Source organism: Oryctolagus cuniculus, chromosome X (genome assembly GCF_964237555.1).
Source record: "Oryctolagus cuniculus chromosome X, mOryCun1.1, whole genome shotgun sequence".
NCBI lineage: Eukaryota > Metazoa > Chordata > Mammalia > Lagomorpha > Leporidae > Oryctolagus > Oryctolagus cuniculus.
Genome location: NC_091453.1, coordinates 87426765 through 87447443, shown reverse-complemented (window position 1 = coordinate 87447443; position 20679 = coordinate 87426765). Strand labels below are relative to the sequence as shown.

The window sequence follows — 20679 nt, the reverse complement described above, 5'->3', positions numbered from 1 at the left end:
TTTAGACAAGGTCATAGTCAAAGTGGAGGTTCTCTCCTCCCTTCAGAGAAAGGTACCTCCTTCTTTGAAGACCTGTTCTTTCCACTGGGATCTCACTCACAGAGATCTTTCATTTAGGGTTTTTTTTCTTTTTTGGCAGAGTGTCTTGGCTTTCCATGCCTGAAATACTCTCATGGGCTTTTCAGCCAGATCGGAATGCCTTTAGGGCTGATTCTGAGGCCAGAGTGCTGTTTAGGGCATCCGCCATTCTATGAGTCTGCTGAGTATCTCGCTTCCCATGTTGGATCACTCTCCCCTTCATTTATTCTATCGGTTAGTATTAGCAGGTACTAGACTTGTTTATGTGCTTCCTTTGACTCTTAGTCCTTTCATTATGATCAATTGTGAACTGAAATTGATCACTTGGACTAGTGAGATGGCATTGGTACATGCCACCTTGATGGGATTAAATTGGTGTCCCCTGGTATGTTTCTAACTCTACCATTTGGGGCAAGTCAATTTGTGAAGTCAACAACAGGAGTCACTGTGCACTCGCTCCTCATGTAGGATCTCTGTCCTTAATGTGCTGTACATTGAGACTTAATGCTATAACGAGTACTCAAACAGTATATTTCACTTTGTGTTTCTATGGGGGTGCAAACTGTTGAAATCTTTACTTAATGTATACTAAACTGATCTTCTGTAAAAAAAAAAAAGAAGAAATTATCAATTCCCAACTTGACTCTCACTGGGATTAAACATGACAATAGGTCTGATCTGATTTCATCATCATTTAAAAATCATCTATTATTTTTCACTTTATGTTTGTGTGGGAGCAAACTGTTGAAATCTTTACTTAATGTATGCTAAACTGATCTTCTGTATATAAAGAGAATCGAAAATGAATCCTCATGTGAATGGAAGGGGAGAGGGAGTAGGAAAGGGGAGGGTTGCGGGTGGGAGGGACGTTATGGGGGGGAAGCCATTGTAGTCCATAAGCCATACTTTGGAAATTTATATTCATAAATAAAAGTTAAAAAAATATAATGAAGAAAAACTAATGAAATATCTGCATATTCTAAAGTATAAATTATATAGAATAAAGAACAGCATTGACAAGAACAGATAGAATTGGTATCAAGATGGCATGTATATTGACAATAGGTCTGATCTGATTTCATCATCATTTAAAAAATCATCTATTATTTTTCACTTTATGTTTCTGTGTGGGAGCAAACTATTGAAATCTTTACTTAATGTATGCTAAACTGATCTTCTGTAGATAAAGAGAATCGAAAATGAATCTTGATGTGCATGGAAGGGGAGAGGGAGTGGGAGAGGGGAGGGTTGCGGGTGGGAGGGACGTTATGGGGGGGAAGCCATTGTAATCCATAAGCTGTACTTTGGAAATTTATATTCATTAAATAAAAAAAAAGATGGCAAAAAAACTGGAAAAAAATAATAATAATATTTTTTTTCATCTCTCATGTTTTCTGTTAGGCAGAAGTTTGGGATGGCTTGACTTAAGATCTGTCAAATCACAATCAGATGTTGGCTGGGACTACTATCGTCTTAAGGCTTCATTGGAAGTGGGAAATCTGCATCCCAAGTGGCTCACTCATGTATCTGGCAAATTGCTTACTCTTGGACATCGGCTACATTTCTTCTTCATACAGGCCTGATCATAGGGCTACTTCAGCGTCCTGAAAGCTTGAAAAAATGGCTTCTCCTACACCAACCATCTGAGAGACCTAGCTGAAAGCTTCAGTGCCTTTTATGACCTAGCTTTATAAATCAAGCATGATCAATTCTGCCATGTTCTACTGGCCACACCAGACGAATACTGATTCAGTGTTGGAGAAGACCACACAGTGTTAATACCAGGATTCTTGGTTCATTGGCGGTTTCACTGAAGGTTTGCTTTCACCTCATTCAAAATAGGAAACGAGCTATTTTTCATGGCTCATTGTTAATGAACCTGTGCTTGCTCTTGTAAAGTATCTCCTAAGAGCCATCTGTATAATATTCTGTGACAATTTCTCATAGAATAAACATGAAATTTATTATCCTATACTTTCTGGAATCTATGTTTTTGTTTGTTTGAAAATTCAGAATTTTTCTTTTTATTTGAATGTGTGTCCCTTACACTTTGTTGCACAGGTCACCACAATCACATCTGCAAATATTTTGGTTTTTATTTATTATTGTTGTTTTAATTTTAAATGTCATTTTTATGAGTCCAGAGATTTGTCCCTAAACATACAGCTTGGACCGGCGCCGCGGCTCACTAGGCTAATTCTCCACCTTGCGGCGCCGGCACACCAGGTTCTAGTCCCGGTCGGGGCGCCGGATTCTGTCCCAGTTGCCCCTCTTCCAGGCCAGCTCTCTGCTGTGGCCAGGGAGTGCAGTGGAGGATGGCCCAAGTGCTTGGGTCCTGCACCCCATGGGAGACCAGGAGAAGCACCTGGCTCCTGGCTTCAGATCAGCGTGGTGCGCCGGCCGCAGTGCGCCGGCCACGGCGGCCATTGGAGGGTGAACCAATGGCAAAGGAAGACCTTTCTCTCTGTCTCTTTCTCTCACTGTCTACTCTGCCTGTCCAAAAAAAAAAAAAATACAGCTTGGTATTTTATATCACTTTTTTCTCCTTTATAAACTGTGTCAGGACGACTTTTTGTTGAATGAATATTCTTTCAGATCTTGAGCCTCATGTCCTCATCATGATGCTTGATTAACACTTTCAGATTATTATTCTCAAGATGTAAATTATATAGGGATTAAAGGTACTTTGTCTAATTTATGAGATCAATTATCACTATACCATATGTACCTCAAGGAGTGTGACTGTCTACCTCAAGGAGTTGTGACTCTTGTTCATAATTCTATTTTGTACAGAGCTACTATTGCACACACACAGAATCAAAAAATTCAGGTTAAATTTTGAGCATTTTAGTATTTTTAGGGAAGTTGATATTTTTTGTGTCACTAGCCAAAGGAATACTATTTCTTTTTTTTTTTTTTTTTTTTTTTTTTTTTTTTTTTTTTGACAGGCAGAGTGGACAGTGAGAGAGAGAGAGACAGAGAGAAAGGTCTTCCTTTGCCGTTGGTTCACCCTCCAATGGCTGCCGCGGCCGGCGCGCTGCGGCCGGCGCACCGCGCTGATCCGATGGCAGGAGCCAGGAGCCAGGTGCTTTTCCTGGTCTCCCATGGGGTGCAGGGCCCAAGCACCTGGGCCATCCTCCACTGCACTCCCTGGCCACAGCAGAGGGCTGGCCTGGAAGAGGGGCAACCGGGACAGAATCCGGAGCCCCTACCGGGACTAGAACCCCGGGGTGCCGGCGCCGCTAGGCGGAGGATTAGCCTAGTGAGCCGCGGCGCCGGCGGAATACTATTTCTATACATTAAATATGTGTATGTGTGTTTATTTCTACACACATATTGTAGATTCAGATTTTCATTGATTGGCATTTCCATTCCACTTGGCCATAATCTTTAAAGGGTAGCCATTGAAGATGGGATGGATAGAATACTGCCACATGCATATATATAAATATATTCCGAATTTTTTGAAAAAAATCACCTTATTTCTTGAAGTTTATTGTGTATGATTTACTAAACTCAACATTCACTTATTTCTTTATTAAAATATTATTACTCATATCCTGTGCATTCCAAATCACCAACTTTTCCTTTTTAGCTCAGAATTAAATCCAGAATGGCAGCTTTTATCACTATTTCCTTTATATTGTAATAAATGAACTTGTCAACATGGAAATTTAAGAACTTATCAGATTCTATTTTTTTTTAGAAAAATCTAAGCGAATAATGTTAGGATGAGTTATATCTATATATATCACCTGGAAAGATAACACTGATACATATTACGTTCCAAGGTAGTAAGTATGGTAGAGAGAACAAAAGAATAAGGAGAAAGAATTCTGAGTGCATGTTTTTACAGAAAGCTTGCAAGTGTGGAGAATGGTATAGAAGCGTATATACCAAATTATTAGTACCAATTATCATGACATGGAGGGAATGGTGCTGATTATGTATGATTGGATGGAGACAGTAGGAACTACTATCTTTTTCTGCATTCACTTTTGACTTTTTTGACTTGTTAAAATAGACATACATTAATTTTTTAAAAGATTATTTATTAATTTATTTGAAAGGTAGAGTGACAGAGAGCCTCCATCTGCTGGTTCATTCTTCAAATGGCCACAACAGTCCAGTTTCAGCCAGGCCAAAATCAGGAGCCACGAAAAACATCCTGGTCTCCCACGTGGGTTAGAGGGGCCCAAGCACCCTGGCCATCTTCTGCTGCCTTCCCAGGTGCATTAGCTGGGAGCTGGATTGGAAGGAGAGTAGCTGGGACTGCAACTGGCACTCTGATGTGGAATACCAGCATAGCAAGCAACAACTTCACCTGTTGAGCCACAATGCTGACTCCAGTCACATATTAATTTTATAAATTTTTCTAATCTAATAATATAAAACATTAAAATATGTTATCATTATTACTTTCTACCACACTGTGTTATGATCTGGGTTTAGCAAAATATTGCCCACTTAGTTCCTGTCATCACTCTGTAGCATATACCCATGACAATGTTCTTCCTGTTTCTTCTCTGTTTTATCCTCAGTCCTGTTCATATGATGTAGTCCTTTCTTTATAGATGGATAATTGTTTAAAATTCAGTGCTCTTCCCCTTTTCCTTTTCTAGTCTTTTTCTTTTTTAAAAACACATACTTCTAGTTGTGATTTTCTCATTGCAACTCTTATTTTGTCAAGCTTTAGTGATATTCTGGAGATTATACACACACAAAGACACTCATATTTCAAGTTCACTGTGTTCTCTCAGTGTTGTGCGTTTGAGACTAAACTCTAAGTTTCGTTGCATCTGAAGCTTTTATAATTTAATGTGTCCATGTAAAAAAAAGTAATATTAAATGATCAACAGAATTATTTGGACCACTCCAAGGGCCTTAGAATTGTGAGAGGACTCTGAGCTCAGGCTTCCTTGTCACAATTTAATGTGTTTCTGTGCGCATTTATGCTGGGTGAAGGAGGACAGATAGCCTGAAGTCGCTAGCCTGGGACTTGAGAATAAGGATGGTATGGCCACCAAAGGGAAAAGTTGAGGGAAGAAGGTGACTTCATGATCAACTTCAGAAATGTATCTGACTTTTGAGTTTTAACTTCTTTGTTTATTTCTCTTTATAAAACAATTGTCTTTATCTTTCAGAGTAGCATTCCAGTTTTCAATAGCAATGAGACCCGTCTTCAGCTAGGATCAGGTTTCCAGGGCCTCATTTTAGAAACAAGCATAGCTCAAATCATGCCTAGCTTAAGAGCATTCCATGACAAGCAACAGAAGCTTTGCAAACTATGGTTAGAAGGCACATTTCATGACCTTTAGCCTGAGAAATATTAAGTGGCTTGTTGCTTTGTCCCCACAGGAGTGGCATATAGGGAAAATCAAAAGGAGTGGTGGCAAGAGTGTTGGGAATTTTGCTACATGTCCATACTACTGTTGCAAGAAAGAAAAACTCCAGAAGGTCCTTTAGCCCAAAGAATATTCTTTCCTCTAATAGGACGTGTTAAGGTTTTTTCAGGGGGCTGGCACTGTGGTGTAGTGGGCTGAGCCTCTGCCTGCGGTGCCTACATCCTGTGTGGCTGCTGGTTCACATCCTGTCTGCTCCTCTTCCAGTCCAGCTCTGTGCTGGTACCCTGGAAGGACAGTGGAGGATGGCCCACGTGCTTGGGCTCCTGCACTGCTGTGGGAGACCTGGAGGAAGCTCCTGGCTCCTGGCCTTAGATCGGCACAGCTCCGGCCGTTGTGGTCAATTGGGGAGTAGACCAGCAGATGCGGGACCTTTTTCTCTGTCTCTCCCTCTGTCTGTGACTCTCCACTTAAATAAATAAATAAAATTTAAAAAAATAGATTTTTTTCAGACAGGTGCCTCATCCACTCACAAGCATATTAGAAGATATTGGACATGAAGTGTTTGGAATCACAGAGATGGGAGTCTTTGAAAAAGATTGCTATATAATATTACCTAGAACCCAGTAGTGGAGATAGCAAACTTGTGTGAACAGAAATTTGCAAGAAATTGACTCATTTTCATACATGAAGCATCAAAGTAGAGGAAAAAGTGATGGACATTTTTGGTGTACCATAGTGCTCCATCTGCCTTATCTGTTCTGCTTTTTGTAGTTTCCTTTACCAAGATCAACTATGGTCTGAAAATATTAAATGGAAAATTCCAGAAACAATTCATAAGTTTTAAATAACTTTCATTGTAGTATATTATTATAATTGTTTATTTTCATTAGTTATGTTGTTAGTCTCTTACTATGTCTAATTTGTAAGTTTAACTTAATCATGTTGTGTATATATAGGAAAAAGCAGAGTATATGTAGAGTTTAGGACTACATATCAGGTATCCACTTCCAGTAGGGATCTTGGAATGTATCCCCCACAGATAAGAAGGTATTATTTTACTTGAAATTTTTTTTGTTCTTTTTTTAAAGGTTTATTTATTTATTTGAAAGTCAGAGTTACACAGAGAGAGAAGGAGAGGCAGAGAGAGAGAGGTCTTCTATTGCTGGTTCACTCCCCAAATGGCCACAACAGCCGGAGCTACACCAATCCAAAGCCAGGAGCCAGGAGCTTCTTCTGGGTCTCCCACGCAGGTGCAGGGGCGCAAGGACTTGGGCCATCTTCTACTGCTTTCCCAGGCCATAGCAGAGAGCTGGATCGGAAGTGGAGCAGCCAGAACTTGAACTGGCGCCCATATGGGATGCCAGCACTGCAAGCCAGGGTGTTAACCTGCTACACCACAGCACTGGCCCCACTTGAAAATTTTAATAATGCATTTTATGAGGTTCAGTTTTTTAAAGCAATATCTGTTAAGTCATATATTGCCAATATTAAATGTGTGAAGAATAAAAAGAAAAAAAGTCAAGAATCCTTTGAATCTATATTTTTAATACACACACGCACATACTCTTGCTGTGTAATTTCTACAGGTTATGGTGATTAGTAATTTGCATAAAAATGAATCTGTAGTTCTTTGTATACAAAGATGGAAGTACTTACTTTGAAATTGTTTTTCCAGTTAACACGCGCAGGCAATAGTGGAGGATCTATAAAGAGCCACAGAGTAGAGAGATACACACTGACTGTCTGGGGAATCAAACCCATGCCCTTGGCACCACGTCTTCAGTACTGCTACAGACTGAGCTAAGTTGCTGTAACCTTGCCATTTAGCAGCTCAGGTCTGTTAAGCAAGATTGCTCACAAAAAACAGTCTCCTTCAGGTCCTCAATGAATAAGGTTTGTTCCCAGATCCCTCCTCCCCCCCCCAAAAAAAAAATCTCTGGAAGGAGTGAAAGTGCATTTTAGCTTCTAAAGCATTGAATACGGTTATTTTTTTTTTTCTTTTTCTGGCAGTTTCTTAAGCTTGACATCCATAATTTTTCCTTATCAGGTGAGCCAGTTGGTGATCAGTGGCTACTTTTAAGGCTATGACTGGGTTCTACTTCTTTTTATAAAGCCCACGTTATTTCTGTTAGGAGGGCTTGAGGGCTGAAAGGGGGAATGGGGAACTGGATAGCTCTGGGGCCTAGCTAATGTCATCTGATCTCTCTTACCCTGAGGCTTTTTTGAATTTGGCTCCTCTTCACACAGTCTCAAAATACTCATCGGCCCTTCAATGGTCATTGACGGGTGGGCTCTGGAGTCAGACTGCCTGAGTTGGAAGCCAGGCTCCTCCAATTACTGGCTGTGAGGCTTTAGACAAGTTTCTTTATCTCTCTGTGCCTCAACTTCCTTATCAATGCAATGGGGATAATAATTAAAAACCTGGAAAGCGATTTGACAAAATTAAATGAGATAATATATGAAAAGCCCTTAGTCCAGAAGATACATACACTAAGCACTCAATAACATTTACCTATTAAGAAATGCCAAAAAAAATTACAAAGGGCTTAAGGTAACAGAGTTTATTGAAGGAGAAGGTGATGGAATAAATATGGGACCTGTTATGTTGGCAGAGAGACCATTTCTGGGTAAAACACAGCTTAACAAGTTCCCAGATCCTGCAAGGGCTATGGTTATTTTTACAGAATTTGAGGCCCCGAAACAAAGAGAGAAGGGGGAAAAAAACCCACCTCATTGATATGGAGAGAGGGGTAAGAGGAGAAGATGTTCTGAAGTTGGAAAAATGTGCGCTATTTCAAGGTTGTGCTGGGGGCTGATCCTCCTACTTGGGGGCCACCTATTTGCCTTTTGGTCGATTAGCCGGCCTGAACTTCCCCAAGCCAGCCACAAAAATCCCCATAATGCCAGCTTACAAGGCAAAGTTTCCATGCTCTTCCATGCCTCCTTTTTGCTTGAAAATAATAATAGCTGTAAAAAATATATAGAATTTCTGTCAAGTTCTGGTCAAACACCTAGTTTGCCCTCCCCCCACTTCAGGGGCTCCCACCCAGCATGTGACTAATCCCTATGGAGTCATGAAGCCGCTAGCCTCCCACAGAGCCTTGCAACTAGAGAGTCCAATGATCTAGCCTGGATTCTTTTGCCCAGTCTGGACTTGCCCCCTTAGACAGGCTAAAACAGTCTGCCATAGGGGGCCATGGGACACTTCCCCACATCCTCCATTCTGCAAACCGCATTATTAAAAAACAGTATTACCTTATGAACACTTACTCCCATTAGTCAAGATTCTCTTCAGAGCCCCCTGTATATGCTTTATTTCTTAACTCTGTGACTTGATTTCTAAAAACAGAAATCTAGATGTCTACATTAAAGTGTAACTTTCAATTAACTAAGTCATCTGTCCTTCTCTAGTTATGAAATGTCGTTTTTCAGGCTGAATTTAGGAAGATCCAAAAGAATTTTACTGATAATCTAGGAATTTTTAAACTGTGTTCTTTCTCAAGAGGTTAGATTATGTGTGGTGGAATTATCAAGATTTGAATTCTTGGAAAATGTAATTTCTGTGATGGAGTATATCACATCTGAATCAACAAGAGAATTCGATGCAGAACACCCAGGTTTGTGTCGTGGAGGAGATGGTAGCTGGTTTGCTTCGCACCCGTTAACAGAGAATTCTGTTTAGCGAGACCCGGCTCCTCAGACAGGCTGTGGCCATTACAGAGCTCACGGAGTCTCCTCAGAGGTTAAGGAATGTAAAGAGGTCAAACGCGAATGTTGAAACAGACACGAAATAAACAAAACCCATCTATCGAAAGAGAGTAATTGCAAAAGTTTCAAAAGCGGGTCAGAAATGGTGAGCTCACGGTCAGTGGGAAGAATTATTCGGATAAATCCTAGATGAGGTATAAAAGTCTTAATTAACAAAGAAAGGAACAGGAAACAAACCTTCCACTTTGAGTTCGGACCCCCCCCCTGGGGTTCCGGTGCGCAGAATGCAGGCTGAGCTCCAGGGAAAGTGAACCGCTTTGGGGCATTTTCTGAAGTGCTGTTTGCAATGCAAGAGCTTAGAGTGCGGTTAAGTTTTACGCACCGACTCTCTTTCCCCATAAACGCTACAAGGGGCGCCTTAATTTTCAAGGCTAAGCATTTCTCAGATTCACTTGAAATGCACGTCGGAACCCCTGTGCTCTGGGTGAGGGGTTGAATGAGCGAATGAATGAAAGCCAGTCGATACGCTGCAGACTGGGGCGGACGAAGAAACTTTGCGCTTTGCGAATGCGGCGTCTGTAAACTTAGGATGGAGCAGCAGAAACTGCAGACATTCTGTGTCTTTCAGCGCTAAGCACCTGTGAACAGGTGCGGCTGCCAGTTAGCGGCTGGGTCTGGCATCAATTAGCCCTGAGTCAAGAGAGATGTGGCCCGCCTCGAAGGGACTTCGCAGCGGCTCTGTCCACTATACCCTACCCTCAGCTACTAGTAGCTTCGAAGGCTGAGCTGTGTGGCGGCCCTGAGACGCGCTGGGAGCCCTCCTTTCCTTACACAGAGACTCGCCTAACTCTGATCCCTAAAGTGGCGGCAAATGGCTCGGTTTCTCTTTACATGATGCGTCTTTACAATCGATGCAACAAGAAAATCGGGATGTGTGTGTGTGTGTGTGGGGAGGGGTAGCACAAAGAGAAAACAGACAAGTAGAAAAGTCTCAAGTGTTTCTCGGGAAGACGAGGCAGCGGGCTGTTTGGACTGTGGCAAAGTTGTGGGGCCCAGACTGGGAGCGGCGCGGAGCGGGACCGGTTTTCCGGGGCTGGCAGCTGCCTGGAAAAAGTTTCCTGTGGAACACTGGCCGGCGGGGGCGGGGGCGGCGGGCGCAGCCGCGGACCCAGGAGGGGGCGGAGGCCACGAGGAGGCAGCTCCTAGACCGTTATAGTCCTTCAGCACCTCCTTGGCCCGCGGGCCCCTCGCCTGCGTCCTCGGCGTGCGGCTGCCCACCTGGCGACGTGACGCTGCACCAATCCCCTTCCAGCGGCCGCCGGCCCCTCGCCTCGCACCGCCCCCCTCCCCACCCTGAAAGAGGCGCACCCTGCCGGGGCAGACGCTGCGCTCTCGCCGCCGAGCACCCCTCGGGCTTCTTCTCCGTCTCTGGGACAGACGCTCCTGCTCTCCTCTCGCCTTAGCCAAACTTGCTTTCCCGCCTCTCAGACTCAGGCTTCCCTGAACCCCTCGCTCCTTTCCCTCCACTTTCCCCTCCTCGATCCAGCTCCACAAACCCCTCTCCCCCACTCCTTTTGCCCGCCCTCTCCCTTTCCCTTTCCCTTCCACAACTCCTCGTCCACCTCCACCTCAGGCTCCCCGAGCGCGCCCAGTTCAGTCGCCCGCTCCCGTTCCTCTCGAAGTCATGGCGGGACCTGGGGGCTGGAGGGACAAGGAGGTCACGGATCTGGGCCACTTGCCGGTAAGTAGAAAACACCCGTGACCCCGTAAGTGCTCTCTTTTCTGCAGGTTCTGAGCCCCGGGGGAGGGAGCAAACGCGCTCAAGCCAGGGTAGACCAGGACTTCGACGGGCCCCTGGGCGCGGGAGCGCAGCTAGGCTGAGGGCATGCTGGAAAGGCGCCCCCTGGCCATGGGTGCTGGGCCAAACTCCACCGAAAAGCAAGGGCGCAGGGTGGTGTCGGGAGAGAAGAGGTGACAGTGGGCAGCTGCGGCTCCTCAGCTGCGGGACGATTTCTACACGTGGTCCACTTTGGCTAGTGGCGCTCGGGGTTCCTGTCCCAGCGGGGTTCCGGGAAAGGCCCCCAAAGCGCGAAGGCGCTTGGCCTCCCAAGAACAGGATTCCCTGCCCCACTGCTTGCTTCCTTTGCCAGGGTGGTGTCTACTCGCGGGGTGACTTTTACGTGACGACAGGCTAGAAAATTAACTTGTTGGAGTGTCACTTCTCTCACTTTCTAAAGCACTTTCTAAAAACCTTCTTATTCTCGCCAGAACAGTGTTCCTGATTTAGAGTGCGGGAGCGGGAGCATAGGAACTCGACGTCTGCTTGGGAAAGAAGTGAATTCTGCACACCCCAATTAAAAAAAAAAAAAAAAGGCAATGTGCTGCCCAGCTATCCAGATTAACTTTTCCCTGTGATTTTCATTTGTGAGTTCTCTTTTTCCCGAATGCCCAGCTTTCCTACAGAATTGTAATTGATTGGTGAGCTATTATCGCCATCGTTATTAGTAGATGTATTATTTTAGCAGCACCGTTTATTTCATTGGCATCTGGTTTCTGGCTGATACTGGATCCCACCCAAATCCGTTTCTCAAGTTCCCTTTTTAGATTGGCATTTCATTCGCACCCCCTCTTGAATGCAAAGGGCCCCTGGACTCTCTGAAAGGGAAATAAGCAGGCACTGTGCTGGAATGATCTCCAGGCAACTATAGTTCAGGACAGTGGCCTCCTTACTTTGGGAAAAGCTAAATATTAACCTTGAGGTTATTTAAAGTCGCATTGCCTTAGCTTTATGTGTATATACATACACACACACACACACACACACACACATGGCATTTAAACATTGTGTTCTTACTGGTGACACAGGCCTGTCCCCCTCAAAACCAGGGCATTCCTAAAACTTCACCTATATAATTTCCCCTAGAATATTGTGTGTAGGGAGGAGTTGCTGATCCACATAGGTAACATTTAGCAGATAATTGTTGACCATTAACACACACACACACACACACACACACACACACTTGTGCATGCACAAACTTCAATACAAACAGGTTGCATCACATATATTAGCATTGCCATTATTGATGCAACTTTAGAAAATAGAGTCACAGAAATTTAAAAAAAACTCCTTTTCCGGACTGTATGCACCCAGAATTCTTTCCTTTCAGTGTGGCTACATGAGATTTCTGGAATACAAGGCCTCAATTGGTGGTTTCCTTTCTGAACAGAACTTTCATATTCAGACTAGGTTTGCTCCCAAATATAAGAGTAAAATCAATGGATGAACTGTTACCCTCTTCCAGCATTCTCTGTGTATGGTGGGGGAAGAGGAAAAAACTAGGGTAGATATGTGAAACCACACATGGGCAAGCTGAAATAAACTCCTTTCTAAAAATGACTAAAGAGAGAAATGGAAAAGACCTCATAGAAATGATAGGGCAGGGAATTCCAAACCCAGGGAGAAAAAGAAGGAAAGTTTTTATTGCCACAAAAAGTGGGGGGAAATGGCCCAGACTAACTGACCTGGTCATGGCCCCTGGGCATAAGAATTTGGTGAGAGCCAAAGAGATCAACGGAAAGGCTGCAGCCTTCACATTGCGGTTCAGTGGAATAATGGTTTTCTTAAGGTGGGTCAAGGTGGAGAAAAAAGTGATACTGATTTGGAATGTGAGAGATGTAGGGAGAACACAGAAGATCAGGATGCCTGACCCTGTTTTACAGATTTCATGAGAGTCTTGTCAAGTTCTCAGCGTCTAATAATTTCTAGGTTTTTACACAGAAGCTACTTTGCCTCATTGTGGAGATGTTCGCTATCTGAGCAAATACTGCATAATTTTCCTCTCTCTGAACACCTAGGTGTCCAAATGCTAAGAGATCTGACAGAAGAGCTGCGGATTCTTTAGGATTTCCTTTACATCAAATTTTTAGAGGTGTGAAAGTCATTGTGGCTTTGGTCTCTGAGATGTATTTTAGTGACCGGTGATTTCTTTACATTTGACTTATTGTCTGAGTCTTTAAAGAAGTAAAAGTAAATGGAGAGGTGAAGTGATATCTGAGTCCACTGTCTCAAGTTTGTATTTTGATGCAAATAGAGGTGATAAAGCAAGCAAACTTTTATGTGGTGGTATTCCTTGCAGTAATTATCCTCCATAGGACTTACATGAAGGTCAGTACACTGGTATCTGTCAACACCAAGCAAACCAATTTGGCAACAGTTAGGCATTAAACTTTGGAGTTTCAAATTGAACAAAAAGAAGTTTGCAGACTATAGAAAAGTAATTAAATATGAATCTAGTTTAGGATGGATGCATCATGTGTTTTGTAGAGCTGGCCACAAGACAAAAATCCTGGAGAGAGGACAAGCTTGCTGTGCAAATTGGAATTTAAAAGAAAGAGCAGACAGTTTTTGATATTTTTGTTATTAAATAGATATTATTTTTAAGCCTAAAATAATCAGTGGGAGTGAGAGTTAGGAAAGAAGAAATAATTAGAAAATTATATAACTTTTACAGTTAAAATTTTTAACATTTATAGAATTATACAACTGCATAATGCACTTAAGTTAGAGATAAAATAAAGACAGCCAAGATTACTACCAGCAAAAAATAGGTTAATTCCATTATGTTTGTTAATGGGTTGTTGTATTTTTTCCCAATTTTTTGTTGAATAAATATTTTGTGCTAGTAATAAAACAAAGGGAAATCACAGAGATTTGTGGTTTGTCCATCCTTTTGCAAAGCCGTATGTCTTCATAAATAAAATTGCAATATATGATTATATTATATATATATATTTGCCCATTAGCAACACCTGGGAGTGTATATTTTCTAAATGAGTATTAATAAATGTATGTATATTTATATATAGTTATGTATACATTGTGTATATGCATAAATATTTTCTGAGTATGTCTATTGAATATATGTATATGTACACACACACATATGTATCTATATTTTTTCCTAGTATGTCTGTGTCACTCAATCCTTGGGATGGAAACTATTTCTTCATATCTGAATCTGGCATGTCTTTCACTATGATTGTCCCCTTTGCCTCTGTGCCCAGTATGGTAATGACATTCCTAAGGGCTGTGGCCTTGGTATTTGACACTGCCATGTGTAGTCCTAATCTATATTGGGGTCAGGATTAGACAGCCTATGAGGACAGTAGTGGCAGAGGTGATCTGAAATAGCACATGATCCAGAAACTATATTTGAGTTACATTAGGTTTATATTTAAATATAACAGCCAGCTCTCCTAGCCTTCCACCACCCAGATGGAGCCTGCTCTCCACATTTGGTCATAAGAAACTTCCCACTTGATCAAGTACCTTAGCCCCCTGTTTGGAAGCAGTTTTACCTCCCAATCCACAAGGATTGAAATACACAGCATATCCTCCACTGGATATGGATATATCCATATCCATGTAAAGGATCACCTTAGCACAACATTGTACTTCAATCCATTTTCTCAATAATTTTTTCCAATTTCTAGGGCTGTGGTTTTCATGTTAGTGCCCAAGAATCAAGAATTCTCTGGGGGATCTTGGGACCCATCCCAAGAAATTCAGATTTTATAATTCTGTAGCAGGCACAAGGAATCTGTATTGTTAACATGAATTCCCAGAAAAGAGTCTCATGTAGGGAGGAGTCTATGCAGTCCACAGTTGGAAAAGCACTGGCCTGAAGGAAGAAATTTTTCTTTTCTAAACTCTCCACTTGAATTGTGAAACTCATTTTTCTAACTACCTCTGAAATTCACTCTGGCACATACCTTGTCACATCCACCATTTTCAGGTTCATTATCCATAAACTCTTTTCATATATCACTGTTTGTAATATTAAAAATAAAAGAAGAAAAGGCTCTGCTTTTTCGTTCTAGGTACTATGTAATCTTTTCTTTTTGCTGTTTGATTACTGGAATACAGTCTTTCCTTCTCCTTTACTGTACTAAATTTAAAATTTCTTGCTACTCGTTTTCACCATCTTTCTCCTAAATCTCGGCCATATTTGGTTCTATCAGATCAGCCTCTGCTTTGAAAGTCTCTCCCTTGACCAGTAAACACTGCCTTCTAGTGGTTCTTTTACTTCCTATTACCTCTCCACCCTGTCCCTTATTAAAATTAGCCATTAAGGGGTTCATTCTTTCCCCACCTTCTAGAATTCAGAAGATAGAAACAATTCCAAAGTTGGGGTTTCAGACTTTTGCACTACAGTAGATAATTTAGATATGTAGAAGGATAAAAATATAAAGTGTCTGAACAGTTTATGGCTCAAAAATATTTTAAGACTTAGATTCTTATTCTTTTGAGAAAATGTTTACCAATGAGAGTTTCTCCTTCGGTGACCATTTTATTCATCCAAATGGGACATCAAAGCATACAAGACCCCCAAATAATCTACAGGTTGATCTGGCAGTCATGCATACAGGCGTCTTTCCTCTTGTGCATTTTGCATCTCATGGTGGCAGTGCAGAGAAGAGGATCAAGTAATTATGGGAACCTTGGTGATGTGGACCTTTCATTTCATAGGAACCAAAGGGAGGTTATTCCTTTTCAATGCTTCCTTCCTTAAGATCACACAATAAACTGGCTGTCATTATATGTGGAAAATATGAGAAACTGGGTACGGCTAGCCTGGTAATGAGTATTTTTACTTCCCTCTTTTTCCCACTTTGACAGCTGTTTAGTCTTAAGAGATACCAGCATGGATGTGAGAAACAAAAAATACTACATAAAACTGATGAAATCAATGCAATATTATAATACATGAATACCAAGTTGAACTGCCTGTTCGAACAAAGAAAATTTAAAAAATATTTTATTATATGTGTGCATGAGAATAATTAAGATTGTTTATCCATTTATGAACTGGAAAAAGTTCCCTGACAACATGAATCTACTAACTCCCATGAAGTAATTTTATTATCTCAGTACCTTTCCTTTGTGTCTCTTTTGATTAATTAGATACTTGAATTCAAATCTGAGTAAGATATTATGACTGTTGTGCTTAAAGCTTAAAAATAAATCATATATATAATAAAGTAATCCTCTATCATATGGGTTTTTTTTAGCTAAAATGCAGGCCTTAGCTATAACAAAAAATAACTTACTATTAGAAATTAACTAACATGTTTGGTTTTCTTGATAGATGGCAAGAGCCTGTTTCTCCAGAATTAATATCTCAAATAAATCCTTCAGCGATATCCTTCAAAGAAATATGCTAACCTGATAAAGTCGTCAAGTTGGTCCTTAGTAACTCCTTGATGGGCCAACTTTTCTGCATATATCTTTTAATCATAACAAAAGTGATATGCTTAATATCAAGAGTACTTCTACAACCAAGTTTTAGTTTGTAAATCCTAAAACTTATCTTAAATAGCTTTTACATTTTCATTGGGGATATATTCTCTAAATTATTTGCTTTTATTGATAATCTGGTCTATTTTGACATTAACTTGAATGATCACTTGGAAAAGTAGACTGCTTGGCTGCTGCATTGTTTAGCAAAGGTTATATTAATCCAAGGGAAAAAAAATCTGTGTTTCAGAATGATGCAATTAAAATTTTCCTATAGAATTAGAGAGCTGGGAAATCACCTAAGACAACGCCTTCATTTTATATATGTGAAAACTGAATCACAGAGAGAGTAAATAACTTCCCCAGAGTTATATGGTTAATTAATGGCAGAGTTATGGCTAAAGCTAAAATTGTTTTACTATTGTTCAATTGATTACTTGGTGGCCAACACAATCCTGGAGCTATGTCCTTTTCCTGTGATAGTTTTGCTGGATTACACAAATATCACACCGATTTTAAGGAATCTATACTTTAATTCATCTATGTGGCATACACTTAATAGTTTTATTTTCTGATTAGCTTGCATTTATCAAAATGATAAAAGTATTTTCAAACAGGATTAAACAACATTTATGTATATAAATGTGCTTTCTCTAAGGCATATAAATTTCCAAGAATTTGCCAATGCTTTTACCATTTTGTGTATGAATTGGCATCTATTCATACCTCATAAAAGTTTCCCTTTTCTAAAATAGAAAAATATACTGTCAGATTAAAGGTTCAAGCAGTGATAAAATTCAAGAAACCATGTTTGTGGTGAACAAGAAAAGGTTACCCGTATTTAAGGGAATGATAGCTGCTTGAGAATGAAGATAGACTATCTTTAAACATGTATTTTGTTTCCTGTGATGCCATGTTTAGGCTTACGTGACAGAACACATCAGTTTGCACCATGAAAAGGTACTCATTTGATGTAAAGACTAACTTTTTAAAAATGAAACTTTTTTGATGCTGTGATCTTGCTTTGTTATTCATATTTAGAGATGGCGTTTTTTTCTTCAGAGTTGCTATAGTAAATATAAGTAAGTCATCTAGACTTTGTATTCAGTCGTCCTTGCTATATGTTGAACTTCTGCCTTTCTGGTTAGCATTCAAAAAGTGAATATTAAAAGAATACTTTGATTATTTATTTGATGAATAAATGATGTTATCTGTATTCTAATTATTTTTTAATTTCATCCTGATCATGCTTTGTTTTCCTTCATTGAATGCATTTTACAGTTTTATGGTAATTAATTGCACAACTGCTTAATGGCCATACCATTGTTTCTTTTTAATAAGTGACTATACTCAGACCAGGGAGATCCTGACATGTCAGGTCTTTTGGTAAATGACATTTAGGTTCTTCCTCTATAAGACAACAAGGCAGATTAGAATTTCCCCAGGAAGATGGACGGTCTTTTTCTACTTTTTTGCAGGATCCAACTGGAATATTCTCGCTAGATAAAACCATTGGCCTTGGTACTTACGGCAGGATCTATTTGGTAAGTGGAGTTATATTATTTATTCATTCCTCATTTTTTAAAACAACAACAATAATTTTAGGTCACACATTCACATTGCAGCTAAAATAATGCCAGAGCACAGTGTTTCACTTTGAGAGAGTGATCAAATTAAGGTATTTAAACAACATGTAAAATTATTGTTTATTATTGCATAAATAATGGAATAATGAATCTATAGTGAACCAATCAACACATATCTAAAGATTATTAACAGAAAACTAATAAATTGCCAATAGAAAAGGCCATTAATTCAAAAAAGACACAGCCAAATAAAAAGATCACTTGTTTTATATTATATACCCATGTCATTCTTACTACTTGCATTCACCTTTAAACTGAATGCTATAAAAAGGAAAGTTTTCATAGCATTCTGTCTTACACTGTGTACATGAGTATGTACAAGCAGGTGATAAAGTTTGCTGATGACTCCAACAAGAAAAGTCTGTAGCTATTGAATGATTGATTACTTATTAGGCACCAAGTATCTTATGTACTAGACACTGTGATCTTTGAGAATAAAATGATGAACAAAACAGACCAGGTTCTTGCTCTTCTGGGGCTTGTGGCCTAGAAATGTATAAGTGTGTTTGTGGGAGGGGAGCTGTGGGAACCCCCTATATTACCTAAGTAAGCACACAAATAACTTATAGTCACAATTGTAATGTATAATCTGAAAGAAAACATAAGTGATACAAAACATAGAACTGGAGGCTTAATTTAGATTGAATAATCAGAGTGAATCTCCCACTCCCTGGGAAGTGACAGTTGAATTGATACTAAGAAGTTAAATATGCAGTAACTAAGCAAAATTGTGGTGTAGAGAATGACATTAGTGAATTCTAGGTAGAAACAGGGGCAGTGTGAAGGGCTGGCTTGGAGTTGGGGTGCTTGATTAGCCCTATCACCTTGATCAGGTACCCTTTCTGCACTCTCTAATATAGGGAGTTGACATTTTTATTCAGTCTTATACACTATATAAGGTTCTGTAAATACACAGCGTTCCTCTTTCCCAGGCCTGTCCCCAAAAACCCAGTTACTTTCCTTAGGCTGGTCCCTATTGCAGACTCATCACAGATCCTCTACACATAGGTCCTTTAAAAGTGTCCTGGTGTAAGCTTTGAGGAAGGGACTCCTTTTAAATTCAAATAAGGGCTCCATCTGCTTGCTAAGCCTTCTGTCTCTGGGGCTACCGGTGCCTGGAAGGGGCTTCTTTTCTAATTCACAAGTGGAGTGGGGGATGCTTTTTAAACTTGATACAAAAGCATCTTATAGCATAGAACTTGAGTAGTAGAAATACCACGTGAACATATCCTAAAATCAATGAGAACATGTGAGTATAGGGAACAACAACAAAAGTTTATTTTTTTTTTTTTTTTTGACAGGCAGAGTGGACAGTGAGAGAGAGAGACAGAGAGAGAAAGGTCTTCCTTTTGCCGTTGGTTCACCCTCCAATGGCCGCCGCTGCAGCCGGGCGCACCGCGCTGATCCGATGGCAGGAGCCAGGATCCAGGTGCTTTTCCTGGTCTCCCATGGGGTGCAGGGCCCAAGCACCTGGGCCATCCTCCACTGCACTCCCTGGCCATAGCAGAGAGCTGGCCTGGAAGAGGGGCAACCGGGACAGAATCCGGTGCCCCGACCGGGACTAGAACCCGGTGTGCCGGCGCCGCAAGGTGGAGGATTAGCCTATTGAGCCGCGGCGCCGGCCTAAAAGTTTATTTTTTTTTCTCAAACTATTTTGACCTTACCTATTAACAGAATCAGTAAGCTATAGACCATTCACAAGCAAGTATATTGTTTGTACTGTCTCAATTGTATCATGTACCAAATGATTAGTTAACATTTATGCGATCTAGGTCAGTTTTACCATGTTGTATGCAGATACATATACCTTACACATAGAAGATATTCGTCTTCTTTATGGCACATTTACAATCTTCATGGCTCTGTACACATTTGAATTCCTGAGGGGTTTGTGTGTGTGTGTGTGTTTGTATACTTCTTCTGATTCAAAGGTATAGTGCCTTCTCTACCACATGTTGTAAATAAAAACCTCAGAGTCACATAAGGTAAGATTAGAGAGAAGGTTTCTTGCCATTGTTCATCGGGAGGGGGATGCCATAAGAAGAAAAAAGAATTTACATAGGAAAAAGGTAAGTTGTGCATGAGATTTCCTTTTCTTAAAACTCAGAGTTTATATATATATATATATATGCACACACACATATATATTTTATATATACTATATTCAGTAAAATTAAGTTAAGTCCTAAATGTATACTTTTCTGAGTTTGGACAAATGCATATAGTCATGTAACTACCACCACAATAAAGATAGTCAATACATCTTTTTTTTAAAGATTTATTTTATTTATTTGAAAGACAGAGTTACAGAGAGAGGTAGAGACAGAGAGAGGTCTTCCATCCGATGGTTCACTCCCCACTTGGCTGCAACGGCTGGAGCTGTGGCGATCCGAAGCCAGGAGCCATAGCAGAGAGCTGGATTGGAAGAGGAACAGCAGGGATTAGAACCAGTGCCCATATGGGATGCCGGCGCTTCAGGCCAGGGCTTTAACCCACTGTGCCACAGCTCCAGCCCCTCAATACATCTTAAGTTAATCACAATTTACCTTCAAAGAATATTCTTTCACTTCACAGTATGGTGTCCCAGCTGGAGTACTATAGT

At 40.7% G+C, this 20679-nt stretch overlaps 1 protein-coding gene across 4 annotated transcripts in view; it reads left to right on the top strand.

The window, feature by feature from the left end:
• The first annotated feature begins 10318 nt into the window (after window positions 1–10318).
• Window positions 10319–20679, top strand: part of NRK (Nik related kinase) — a 142984-nt gene continuing 132623 nt past the window's right edge. For all 4 annotated transcript variants that reach the window (XM_070066759.1, XM_008272834.4, XM_017349989.3 and 1 more), the window contains exons 1-2: window positions 10319–10872; window positions 17910–17975. In XM_070066759.1, the coding sequence (XP_069922860.1) occupies window positions 10816–10872; window positions 17910–17975 (123 nt within the window). In that variant the 5' untranslated portion in view covers window positions 10319–10815. The remainder of the gene's footprint in view (window positions 10873–17909; window positions 17976–20679) is intronic.